The sequence below is a fragment of the Temnothorax longispinosus genome, chromosome 1, assembly GCF_030848805.1.
Source record: "Temnothorax longispinosus isolate EJ_2023e chromosome 1, Tlon_JGU_v1, whole genome shotgun sequence".
Taxonomy (NCBI): domain Eukaryota; kingdom Metazoa; phylum Arthropoda; class Insecta; order Hymenoptera; family Formicidae; genus Temnothorax; species Temnothorax longispinosus.
The window spans coordinates 5,070,233-5,083,965 of NC_092358.1; the positions used below are offsets into that span (position 1 = coordinate 5,070,233).

At 40.7% G+C, this 13,733-nt stretch overlaps 1 protein-coding gene and 1 long non-coding RNA gene across 2 annotated transcripts in view; both read left to right on the forward strand.

Annotated features, from left to right (window-relative positions):
- The window catches only part of LOC139811270 (uncharacterized), a 42,464-nt gene extending 29,609 nt beyond the window's left edge, over positions 1-12,855 (forward strand). Inside the window, exon 3 of the long non-coding RNA XR_011731590.1 lies at positions 9,566-12,855. This is a non-coding gene — a long non-coding RNA (uncharacterized lncRNA). The remainder of the gene's footprint in view (positions 1-9,565) is intronic.
- On the forward strand, positions 1,043-6,201 carry LOC139814273 (uncharacterized). The gene is made up of 2 exons (XM_071780420.1): positions 1,043-1,315; positions 2,110-6,201. Exon 2 carries the CDS (start codon positions 2,133-2,135, stop codon positions 3,486-3,488), a length of 1,356 nt encoding a protein of 451 aa, XP_071636521.1. The 5' UTR covers positions 1,043-1,315; positions 2,110-2,132; the 3' UTR covers positions 3,489-6,201.
- Positions 12,856-13,733: the final 878 nt, after the last annotated feature.

Consider the following 13,733-nt stretch of genomic DNA (forward strand, 5'->3'; position numbering starts at 1 on the left):
TTGCCCGCTGCACCCACTTGTATCGGAAGTTATTTTTCCGGCATGAAACTACGATGCCACCCATCTTGACTTATTTCGAGGTTTACGTACGTAATCTCACAAAAATGATTAGATAATTCGCAATGGTTCATATTTCAATAATTGTGCACTCGAAATGCGCAAACGTAAGCATTTTTAAATAATTATAAATAAGCTGAGAATCTTACAGAATTGAAAATATATTATAATTATATAATTATGAAAGAAAATTATTAGTAATACTATAAACAATAATAATATAATATGTAAATGTGTAAAAAGTTACTTCTTGGTGAGCTTATTTATGTAATTGATAAAGCTTGTTTGAATGAAATTATTTTCAACGTTTCTATCGTTTCTATCGTTTGTTTTATTAAGTAGTATTTTTACATATTTTGTATGCGCGTTTTTGAAACGACTTTCTTTGCTGTTGTTGGACCTTCTCTCAACAGCAGACCTGGGTCGTCTGTCGAACGTCCAATATAGTCACGAAACGGCCATAAAAAAGGAGCGAAGATCGGGGCGCGGGCGTTAAAAATATTCAAGATCGTTTGTCAGGCTGAATTACAGTCCCCCGGTCATATCCTCTCCCCGCCGTCGTCTTTGCCACCCGGTTCGCCACTCTGGCAGAACGTGATTCTGCGGTACGCGTTGCGCAACGCGGAGATGGTAAGGCAGTCGGACGGAGAGGAAGGGGGTGGCAAAAGCCCACGACGACGACGGCGGCGACGGCAACGACGACGACGGCGACGACGACGACGACGACGACGACGATCCCGGGCACATGTGTCGAACCTGAAATATGTAGGCGTGGTCTGGACGGTGTTAGCAGACGCGTCCCGACGAGCGAATATGTTCACCCCGTTGCTACGCTCCACCCCCGTATAACGCTGCAGACACTGCTATTGGCCAGTGCCACCCTCGTCGCGCCTCCACCTGCCACGCTCGCGCTACCCTCCGCGACGGTTACCCCTAAATACGGGGGATGCGCGAACAGCACCCTCATTTTAACGCGAACCGCCGATACGGCACCGAGTGTTCGCCACTTTAGTGCGCCCCGGACTGTACACCAGATCGGTGGGTCCGTTAGGGGGTGTTAATTTTGCTTTTTGTGGTTTATTTTGGACTCGCGTGCTTGCGAGGATTGGTTTCAACGAGATAGCCTTGTGAAAAAGTGCAGTATGATGCCTTAGAGAAGATCGAAGAAGATCCATCCTGAGGTATGGGAAACGTGGTCCAATTAGTATAGCTTACAGACCGCGTGTGTTTAGAAGAAAACACTTGCCATCACAATCTGGTAAGTAGGTACTATTCTGTCACTTATGTGATTATATATAACGGAATACACAAGTGTCGAAAATAAGTCATACATTTTTTCTAGAAGCCTTTTTTATTTCTTTTTATTACTTAAAACGGTACTCTAATTTGTAATGTCATTATGCATAGTCATATTACAGTTCTTACTTATATTAATAAAATTTAGTTTTTACGAGTCGCAATATAAAAAAAGGACTTGTATAAAATAATTATTGAAAGAGATATAGGAATAAATTATATCACACATATCAATAGCAAAAAGTATAGATTGATAGTAATGTTACGATTATGTGATTAAGTATGATTTTTTACTATTATACTATCAATCTTTTGGATAATAGTCTTATTATAAACAAAAGAAATTTCTAAATTTAAAAACTTTTTGCTAACACAATTGTATATAAATTACAGATTATAGTATGGACTGTATATTAATTTATAATATGTGTATCAATTTTTTTCTAAAATGAAATTTGGAATGGTAGGATATTTTACCTAACGCTTTATGTTTATAAAGTATTGCACTTTCATTACCGGTATCACCTTAACTTTCATAATGACAATTACAAGAACATTTGAACTTGATGTTAAACGCGTAAATAAGAAGAAAACGTGCTTAAATTTTTCTTAATTATTTCGACAAACTTGCCTTGCTCCGATTTATGCTTCTCGAATGTAGGACATCTGGGCCGAGTGTATCGAATTTTGGTCGATCAATCACTCCGAATCGCTGCAACGTTAGCACTCACTGTCCACTCACCGTCATTGTCGTAGGTCGATCATCCGGAGCGAGCAGGATGACAATGGAAGATCGCACGGGTGGCATCGACCGCGCCACCCCCGCGACCTCGACGCCGGCCACGACGGCATTAACGTCGGCGTGCCCCGCGTCCATCAGCGACGTCACGCCCGACGCTTCGTACCCCCTTCAACGAGCTAGCAAGCGCTCCTTCGATGTCGCTTTCCTCGTAGCGCCCGATGAGAACCTGGCGCGTCGTCAGCACGAAAAATTGCGATTGATAACCGGACGGAAGGACCGTTCGCGAGACGACATCTCCGTGGACAACGTTTTGGACACTGACAGGCTGCCGCAAAACCTCACTATCAAACACTACGACAACGAGTCTGGCGGTGGTTCAGACAGAAGAAGATTGCTGCAATGCACGGAGAACTCACTCAGTCCACCATACGTATCACCCAGAACCTTAACGCCAACCTTGCCAGGGCTTTCGCCAGATTCTGACGGGAGGAGATACGCGCCGACCGGCGGTCGGCTTCAGAAGACCCCGAGTCCGCCTACCTTCATCGGCCATCATCAGTCTATGCTGACTACCTGTCCGGATTCGACAGATTCTTCGATCTTGGCCTGCCCGAAGGTTTACGAGACTGGTATCTCCTGCGCGACCGATCGCCACGGGGAATCCCGCAGTGCCTTCACGAAGGTAAATCTGATCGGGCAGCGGAACGGCTTCAACGACGACGGCCAAGCATCGCCGAGGTCATCGATATCGCCGGATGATCGCGCGAGTTATCAGAGCAGCGTCAGTCCGCCGGTGGTGTCGTTGCCCGGTGCAACGAGCTACAAGTATGCGCCGTTTCCCACCAAGATGGCGTACCCCTTTCTGACCATGGGAGCAGAGGCCGGTCAGACGGGGCTGTTGGAGAACTTGAAAATCCCGCAGATTGCTCAGCCGCCTAAGGTGCCCAGTCCGAAGATGCCCGCTTTTCGACCGGATCTTCCGCCAGTTTATCCCAATCTTCCCTACAACCCCATCTCCGTATTCCCACCGATGGCGGACGCTCTCGCCAGGCCGAGATTCCTGGCTACGGCCGCCGGGGTGGCCGGCCTCTTGCCGCCGTCGTTCGCCGCTCTGGCTTTACCGGCGCAGAACGTCTGCGCCAAGTGCAACCTGTCGTTCCGTATGACTTCCGACCTGGTCTACCACATGCGCTCTCACCACAAGAGTGAGAGTGCGGGCGAGGCGGCAAGGAGGAGGAGGGAGGAAAAACTCAGGTGTCCCGTCTGTGATGAGAGCTTCCGTGAGAGGCACCATCTCACTAGACATATGACCGCCCATCAAGATAAGGAGAGCGACGGCATTGTTGACCAGGTCGAAATCAAGAGGAGGACTACTACTGTTCACAGTAAGTGACGACGAAAAATGCCGATCGAAGCCGACATTCTAACGGCTGGCTATTCCTTTGAGAACTGAATTGGTGCGCAATGAGACGTAGCAGATTATGGAATTTGTGATAACGGTGAAATTGTTGTCCATTTATATCTTATTAAATTGAGAGAGAAACTGAGACATTACTTCTTGCAAAAAAAAAATGTTCGAGCTATCAGAAATATATAATAAATTTAATATTATCATATTATCATATTCTCAGTAATTTTGGTTAAACAAATTTTCCACATCTTTTTCATCGTGAATATATGTAATGTGCAGATTTACAGAGGCATTTTTTATTTAATAAGTATTTGTTTGCTAATTTAGAATCGATTTTTTCTTAACAAAAATATCGATCGATTAAGTTTTTAAGCTATGAGCGATTGAAAACGAAGACTTTCCCGGGAATTAAATTTCAGGAATGCAAGTATATGAATTGTTTTTTATTTAATTTGAATAGATTCAAGTGGATACATTTATAATTTAAAGATATAAACATATATTTTTGTTAAGAACAAATCGATTTGAAATTGAATAAAAAACTCAAAAAAGGGCTACTCCTTGAATCCACACTCTGTATAGATGTATACTATTGCGGTATTTACATTGTATACGTGTATAATAAGAAAATTATAATGTCTACATAGAACAATTAATATCTACGGATATGTCGATCCATATACAAAAATACCCTAGTATAATTCATGCACTGCGATGAAGACATTCCCTGTCTAGTCAATATTAGGTAGGAACAATTTGTAAATAAATTTAATTTATTAAAGTAAGTAAAATAAGAGTTATCTGTGAAGAAAGAAAGAAAGAGAGAGAGAGAGAGAGAGAGAGAGAGTGTGTGTGTGTGTGTGTGTGTGTTTGGTAATTGAATTTGAGCAATTTAAAATATAGAAATTTATAGTTTTTAGAAAATAAAGGAATTATTGAAACATTTTAAATCATAATTCTTACGTTTCTTTAAGAAAAAGGTTGAAATATCAAATAGAATAGACAGACTCTGAGATGTAATTTCGATTTTCCGCAGAAAAATATAAAAATTTAAGCTATATGATAATCTACATAATTAGTATTTGGGTATATGATTGAAATATACATTAAATTGATTAAATACACATTAAAATTCTAAAGTACTTTTAAACCTTACTTTTAGACCTCACATATTACATCCGTTTTTATATTTGAGTGAGACAATGAGTATTTGATATTTCTATCTCTTTTTTTATATAAATTCTCAAAATTTTATAAACTTTAAAATATATTAAAGATTGTTCAGAAACGTTTAATTATTTTAAAAATAAATAAAATAAACAATCTAAAAACACGTAGCTCTGGACACGAAACCAACTGTAGTAATAAAGTATCCTAAAATCATGCAGTTATTTGAAAAGCAGCGTGCTAAAATTGTCAGAGATAAAATAATCGCAGTCGTATTTCGATATAGGTACTCGCAAATTACATACGGTCCATTCGAACGACTCCATTTCCACGATGTATTGTAGAAAGTAAAATATTTGCCGCGTATTTACAGCGGCAGACAGGTGAAACGGGTGTAGTGGGTGCGAATGTGGCGATAGTAGCAGCGCAGGGGGCGGTCGGGGATGCGGAAGGGTTGCGCGTGTTGCGGAGGGGTGGTGCAAGCGTGTAAAGCGCATTTCGGCCGTGTGTACGGAGGTGAGGGCGGCGTGGTAATAAATAGATCGTAAACCGTAACCCGCGTCACACACAAACCGTCGGAGCGCGCATAATGGTAGGAAACAATGAATGCCGTAATCGGAAACAGTGCCGGTTTGTTATCTGCCATTTACACTCCATTTAACTTCAAACGGCGAATCGGCCTGCGCGCATTCGCGTTTTAAATACAGCCCGGTTTCCAACCACCGTCGAGAGCCGCCCCCACTATCGTTCTCTACCCCCGTCGCACTCCCACCGACGGTATGCGGCTTAACATAGGGTTAAGCTGTCGTCGAGTGGCTTAATATTGTCCGAAAATTACGTGAATTATCGCCTCGCGCATCCCGATGTCACTGGAAGAACTGAATCCGTATACAGAAGTAACATTTTAATCTGCATTTACAGAGTAAAAAAAAAACAAATTATTATTTCTGATTGAATTAATCGTTTAGTTTTGATTCATATTGCGATTCAATATAGTGGAATTTTGAATAGGGTTATTCATAGAAATCTCGAGGAGAAAGGCGTATCATTAGTACGACCTATGCAGTATTCTGTACAGCAATAATCACAGTAGCGTGTAAATACAGGTAGTAAAACTTTTAATACAAAAGAGAATGCGTTTATAAATTATGGAACTATAAGTAAGTTGGATGTATCGATATTGAAAGAAAGGGACAAACTGAAATATCGTATAGATGTTTAACGAACGATTCGATATATTCTACAATTGTCAGAAATATTATCAGAAATAATATTGACAGAAATATTAACTAAGATATCGCAATGTGTGTGTGTGTGTGTGTGTACGAAGTTGTTTTAAGATTAAATGTGATATATAAGTCTGTATAGTAAACTATTAATCTTTCTTCATTATAGAGATATCGATGTTCTGTTTCGTTTTATAAGAATTGATTTATCCAGATATCACGTTGTATCACTTTGTTGTAAATATCACATTGTACATAAGCACTGTATGTAATCTAGCTTGTTGTTAATTAATAAAAGAATATCCGTGATAATTAAAACCATATATAATATTTCATATCCTCTTGATTTATTATTTGCTGATAGGTTATTAGTTCATAGATTTATATTAGTTACTAATAAAATATTAATTGGAATTTATACCTACATATATATATATTATGGAGTATATTTTTATATTTTTATCATTATTTATATTGTCTGTGATAAAAAAATCTTTTTGCACAACATATACGTAAAGATCTTTATATATACCTATATATATATATATATATATTTTTTTTAAACAATTATTCTTAATTGATTTTGTTGGGCACAATACGAGTTCACAATGACTTTCCAGATATAGAATCGATCTTGCTCTTTACTTCATGGACGTCGTCCATCCTCCTCTTGTCTCCTCGGTGCTAAATCACCGAAAGCCGATTACGCGGCAATAGATTAATTTCTGGCCACTCAGAGACCTTTCCCTGACATCCGATTCGCGGGTGCCGGATCGATTGTTATTTCACCCTACGTTCGAGTAAAATAGTACATAAAACATCAAACAATCTCTCTTACATATTTATATTTGTAAGAGTTACAAAGAATCTTTAATTATAGAAACGGTTTGTGCATCAATTTTTTAATCACACCTGATATTAAAATACTTGCGTTAAAATATAATATGTATATCTCAATTATATATCCCAATAATACAGTTTGAAATTAAATATAGGAGAATATTGTGATGTAATTGTTGTTGTGATATAATTGGTAAGTTACGTTAAAGTATAGAATTAATACATTAACACTTATCGCATTATGTCGTTTTTATGAGTAAAAGATACCTCGCAAACTCTTTCACAAAGACAACTGGCTCTTGTCTCTCTCTTGAGAGAAAGTCATTGCAAAATCCCCTAAACGGGTAACGTTAAGCTCGTCGAAACCGCGGCCAATACGACAAACAATCTCTTACCGCCCTCGTTCCGGCTTAAGCTCGCCCCTTCACCACCCCTGAAGTAAGTGTACTTACCCTCTGCCCAAGGTCCATAAAGATAAATAACATGGAGCACCCGAACCTCGTAGTTGTATCCCTTACAGAGCGATGAAGGGACCCCGAGGACTCCCATCATCCCTTCGTTCTTTTCATCATCCCTCTTTCTCTTTCTCATACTTTCTATCGTGGCAAAATTCTTTTCTCTTACTTTTATCTTTTCTTTTTATTTTAACTTATTCTTCTTCTGACTTTGATTCTTTTTAGATTAGCAAATATATTTCTCTATACAATCTTAATAAACGTAGATTTGCGAATTTTGTTTTCTAAATTTTAACTTTATTTAATAACAATTGTTTATTTTCTTTACATCTATGAAGATAAAATTCATAAAAATAAAGATAATTAGTAAAATAAAAAAATTAATTATTATAAATTATTTGAAAAGCAAGAATAAATTAATGAAACAAAAGCGTTACGAGATCGGGGCCCCACGCTTTCATTTAAATCGAGCACCCTGTATCTGTCTTCCTCTCTCGCGATCAGTCTGCTGCTCTTCCCACCCTTGTTAGCGATACTTCCCGTGGAGAATCGCGCGCATGCTTGTTCTGTCAGTGAAATAATGACAATGTCATAGCCCGGGCCCGATTCGCCACGGCACCCTTGCCACGTGGGCGACGATTGGACGCGGATATGCTAATATGGCGTCCGTTCCGAGACATTAAGTTCTCGGTTTACCGATTCTCGCCAGACGAGCCGCGTCTTGACGTCCACATCACCTTCCGCCATTGTGCCTTCAATCACGGGATACGCATTTTCTTTGGGGATCTCATGGGGTCTTCACAAGGGAAGACATGAGTCATTGCTTGCATCCATAGAATTTGATCTATAGATTTTTCTAACTTGGAATTATTTTTACAAAATTTTCAAAATTAAGTTATACATGTATATAGAAAAGAAAGAAATTTTAAATTAATTGTATTAAATTGCATTATTTAAATGTAATATTGCGAAATATTGCAATATGCAAAAACCGATTAACTTTATTCACTGTTGTTTTCAATGTAACTTCCCGATTTTTAACTAATATGCAAACACAACGATATTAATCGAGTCTCGCGCATCGCTTTTTGCCTTAAGTACTTGTCTGTCCTTTATCATTGGCCACCCCGAATCCCGTTTGGTCACGGTCTTCCGGTACGATTATGTAACTTGACTGCGAACACGCAGCTTACATCGCTCTCACGATGCAGCCGGTTACAGCATTTCGGTGTCAATCAGGCGTCGCTAAACGATTTCGTTCGCGCAAGCTAGCACTTTTCTAGGGCATATGTTGTGATTTGCTCGTGGAGCTTCGCACGTATATTCGGTACGCTAATAGTGTCTAAGAGATCTTTATATTACGCTTCTGATTTAAAGCATCTGTCGTTATTATCTTCAGAATTTTCTCTTAATTTGAAAAACAAAAGATTCAAGAAATTTGACAAGAAGATTTCTTTTCGAGAGAGTGTTTCCATAGACTTTTTACATGTCTGATAAAAACTGGAAGTGCTTTTCATCGATATCATTAAGAATATAAATGAGTATATTCTCACATTTGTTTTGCTATCTTCCTTATATATTTAATTAGGGCCAAGAGAATATTATTTCGCTCGCTGGATGAATTTTCGGTCACGGGTTTTCGCAGAACTTGACTGCTCCCGAAGCGCAACGGGCTTACGGGAGATCGAAGCTCGCGGTGGCAACCTTGAAACGTTGAAGCGGCGAGCTGTCTCGGCTTATTTACGACGTACGTATGATGAAAAACGGAAGCGAGCTCCGGTGCGATCGTGCGGCCGCCCGGAGCGGATCGTCCGGCCGAGCGGAGGGATGAAAGGGGTGAAAGGGCCTGCTCTCTCTTCTGCCGGAGCACCTTGATTTACTGTCGACGATATTTTCTCGTTGGTGCTAGTTGGCGCCTACCGCACCACCGCGCCCGACAATGGCGGGCTCGCTTGACATTTTGTTTCGAATTATTGCCCGCGCTCGCGCGGCCGGTCCTTTCTATTTCGCCGCTCCGACCGCTCCTCCACCGAGCGCGACAATGCTCTATTTTATTCTGCTCTATTTTTATTCTGTTTTGCCTGTTTGCGTTTTTTTTTGTCGCGTTATTTTTCGGCAGCCGCTTGCTCTTTGTTGCGCCGTCGTGGAACGTCGACGCGTATCCGCCCGAATTTCGCGGCTCTCGTGGCACAGATTTATCATCACAATTACGCCGGGAATAGCCGCGCGAACGATCTTCTAAGTGCTAAGAATAAGTGCGCAAATAAGGCGCCGTTGTATACATATGTGTAGATACTATGACGAAAAAATAAATCTTCAAACTCTAAGATATATTTTAATAATGACAAAATCGTCATTCTTTGTGTTACAGGTACACGAGTATCTTCTGTAACTGAGCTTCTGTGTGTTTGAGAAAATGACAGACCAGAATAAGCCGTTGCTGTAAGAAACGCCCGTTTTAAATCTTTAGTTTTCTTTTGGTGAGTCATTATTTAATATATTTCTTTCTATTCATTTTAATTGCTATTTTTAAAGAACATTTAAATGTGTTTCCCGCGAATTAATTGTGATTTTTTCTATTTTTACTTCTTCTCTTTTTGGTCAATCTCATAATTTTAAGTAGTTTCTTTGTGGTAATTGCGATTTTTGGAAAAGCAAGTTGTAACCTTCTTTCATCTAAAGTGTGAATAGAGATGATAAGAAAGGATTTTAAAAAATCAATGGCGTATTGGTACACTGGTATATTATAAAAACTATTCATATAAGTATATTTATACAATCATATAATCGTATGATTTTGAGAAAGATATGTGAATATTGTATAATGTATATTGAAGACTGGAGTTTAATTCTCGCGTTATTTTCTTTTGTATAACGAAGCGTATATATTCGTATTCAATCAGCAGCTGGCGTGGCACGAATTTCTAATCTGCGAAGATCCATTTTCGCGAATAACGGCGGAAAAGTTAATAAAGGGAACCGCATCTTTTCTCCCTGTCTCTCTGCCGTCGGATCACTCGACAATGGAAAAAAAGACTTTCGACCCTGCTTAAATATGTCCGACCGCAAAGCAATAAAATATCTTTATCTTACTCGTGCCATTACCCCCTTGATTCGGAGGGTTCCAATTTACATTCCTATCGGGGGGGCTTCGGCAAGATAAGTCCATTTAAATAAATTAGTAATGCTATCTCCCGCGCCGCGGAGGCGTAGAGCTGGGGAGGAGGGGCGGATTAAACAGTATTTTATCAATTTTCGCTGCGATTCGTTACGCGGCGCGATGCCACTCTCCATTCAAAACCTCGTTTTGATCGCGTGTTTTCGCGCGTTACGCAACGATGAATCACGTTGTCTGAAAAATATTTAGGGTGACCGCATTGTTACCAATGTGATCAAAGATGGCAAAAAATGGCGTAACATAAGAACACTGGTTACTTTGACGTAATATTTTATAAAATATAAAAAAAATTGCAATATATATTATATCGGTACGTTTTCGAACTGTTTAAAGACTGCATTTTTTCTTCGTGTATGAGCGATACGTGTAATGGATAATAAATACAAATCTAGAACGGAAAATGTGCCACGATAACTTACAGTTTACGTAATTAAAGTACAATATAGCCAACATTCCGTATCTTTAGTAGAATCGGAAAGAATGCATCGTGCGAGAAAGAGAATGCAGGGATAACACACGTTTAATTTTTCAAAACGGACCGCACGGCGAGCCTTTTCGCGGGCCGTGACGCCCATCTCTACACGCAATTGCCTTTTCCCTCCGTGTGTTGGCGTGTGTTGGTAGGACAATATAATGGGGCATAACAACGGCGTTAACACGCAGTGGCCGACCCCGGACACGACCCGCGACCCACCCCGAATGAAATACACCTCTGATAATTACTAGAAATTAATGCGGCAGCCTTACACAGACCGCCCATTGTGAGCGAACGGCGTGCGAGTTTAACCGGCGGTCGAGTTTACGCGACCTCGTATTTACCTGCTTTAGGGGTGGTAATCGCCACGATTCTAACACCAGATTAGCGAGGCTCGCTCATGTTAATTACCTCTGCTCGCCAACGGGAAGATGGAGCACGCCGGTAAAATATAGAGAAAGAAAGGAAGAAAGATAATACAGAATGGACCGTGCAGTTCAAGTCTTTTTTGTCATATATTTGGAAATCTAAACATGTGTTTAATGACACGTGTGTTTATTAACATTTAATGAGACACGTTTTAAAGTGATTAAATAGAATAACTGTAATCCCATTTGAAATAAATAATGATTTTCCAGCGATAGATATCGAAAATGAGATTAGAAAAACATATAACATATATCTATGAATAAAAATTATATCTTATTTATTTAGCTAAAGATAAAGTTATTTAATATTTTGTAGGTCAGTGTAGGTCGCATCTCTTTGTAGTTGAGAATTGATGAAAAAGTGTAATTAGAAAAGGGAAAACAACAGCGCAACAGTGACACGGCGAAGATCGTAAAATCAGAAAATTAAAATCGGCGCCGACAACGAAGCCGGCTGGACCATCCGTTGTTCGGGGCGGCGCGGCGGGGGTGGTTTTGCACAGGAGGGCACAGGCGGACTACGGTGGGGACGCGGGCGGGGACGGGATGTATTAAAGCTGCGGCCAGGACCATAGCGGAGCAGATAGTTTAATGTGAATTTATTGCGATCGAGATATCGCGCCGGCCAGAAAGCAGAGTCGCGTGCTACGCGCGCGCCGTCGAGCCGATAGCCGGCCGCGGTAATGCTCGCGATGGCCGGTCCATTGTGAGCGACTTCAAACTGACCCCAAATCGCTCGAAATGAGACCCGGGCAGGCGGCGAGGCAGGGAGACATCGAGGGGAGATCACGGGGCAACCGTTTTTAAAACGGGGAGACGCTATCGCGGTATCGAAGTGCCCGGCACGTGCAGCGTCTCCCCGGGGTTGCGCGCGATTTGTCTTCGGCAGATTTTCTGCCGCGACAAATTTGCGTCCCGCGCGCACGCTGGCAAACACCCAAACAATATACAAAAGCCCGAAAACTGTCTAAAGGATGTCGGAATCGCTGCCCGGACTCATTCAAGTTAGTCAATGAATGTAAAATTGACGATCAGTTGAATTTTATAAGGGAGTATTATCGAAAACGAGAATGTCTTGCCGTCAATAAAAGATAGGATAAAATTGTTATATTTTAAACTTTATATATATAGCAACGATTTTGTATATAAAATGAATTTCACAAATAATTAACTTTTTCAGCATTAAATATATCAATGTAGCTAACTAATTTTTGCTTTCTGTTGATGTTATAGTTACTGCTACGATTCAGAAAGATATTTATTTACCGTGTAACTTTGTTCCGATGATTAGCAAATTAAATGTGAAGAAATGGGCCGACAGTTCACTTTTGCTCCGAAAATTTTATGTTTATTTTTAGGAGATATCTCTGATCTCTAGAAATTCGTGATTCTTTTGTAACCGGAAGTACGATTTTATTCCCAGCGACGGTTCTTGAAAGATCCAGGCTTTCGTGACTCGCGATTCCGCCTCACCGGCGCCCTTTCCGCCTTTCGCGTTTCTTGGATCCGCAAGTGTCTTCTTCAAATGCGGCCGCGTTGGACGTGCCCCGTGATCGTATATCACATTACTTTAATTCATATGGTAATTCACGCGGCTCAGTCGCTATGCCGGCTCGCCGAAAACTTTCGGGACAATACGAGGGACAATGCCGGAGGGGGGTGTGTGTCGGCGGGGGTGACGGGGGAGGAGGGGGCACCGGGCACACAGAGGTGGCTGCGGAGGGTACCAACGGGGCCACTGGAGGTGGAGGAAACGGGGGGGAGGGTTCGACAGTGCGAATGCGATATTGAATTCGCCCCCTGGCGACGTGCCTGTTATCGACAATGTCCGACCGCTGGACCGGAAGCCATTTGCTCGCTCTGTGACGAAATTTATGAAAGTTTCCAGCGCTCTCGTGGTGGACAATTGTCGGTGAGAGAGACAGAGAAAGAGAGACAAAGGGAGAGAGAGAGAGAGAGAAAGAGCGCCCGTCGGTCGCGCGCGTACGGTAGAACGTGCGCTAGGTGTCTGTTCATACGAGCATCGTCGCCGGGAACATGTTCCGCTCGTTCCTACACTAGTGTTATGTCAGAGTGAGGGAGGATCATCCGGGTGAAGAGTTGCTCACGGGTTTTTTCAAAAGGAAAATTTTTGACATTCGGGATGTTTTCAATATCTGAAATATAGACGTCAAAATTAGTATATAATCGTGGAAAATACAATTATTTCTTGATATTGTTAATGATATTAACTGTTATCTCGCAGTTTTAGAGCATTCTCTAAAAAAATATACGATTGTTTTTATAGTCACGTATGCTGTTATGTAATACCATGTGAAATTAATATTGACATCTGATTTAAAAGAATAATTTTAAGACGCGAGAAACTGTCTCGTATAAATTACCTTTTGGCAGTTTGCATTAAATAAAATGCAATTAATCTTTTATCATGCACGTGTTTTAGATTAATTTTTATATT

Coding starts and splice junctions, on each gene's coding strand:
- LOC139814273 (XM_071780420.1), top strand. CDS start 2,133: ATGACAATGGAAGATCGCACGGGTGGCATCGACCGCGCCACCCCCGCG.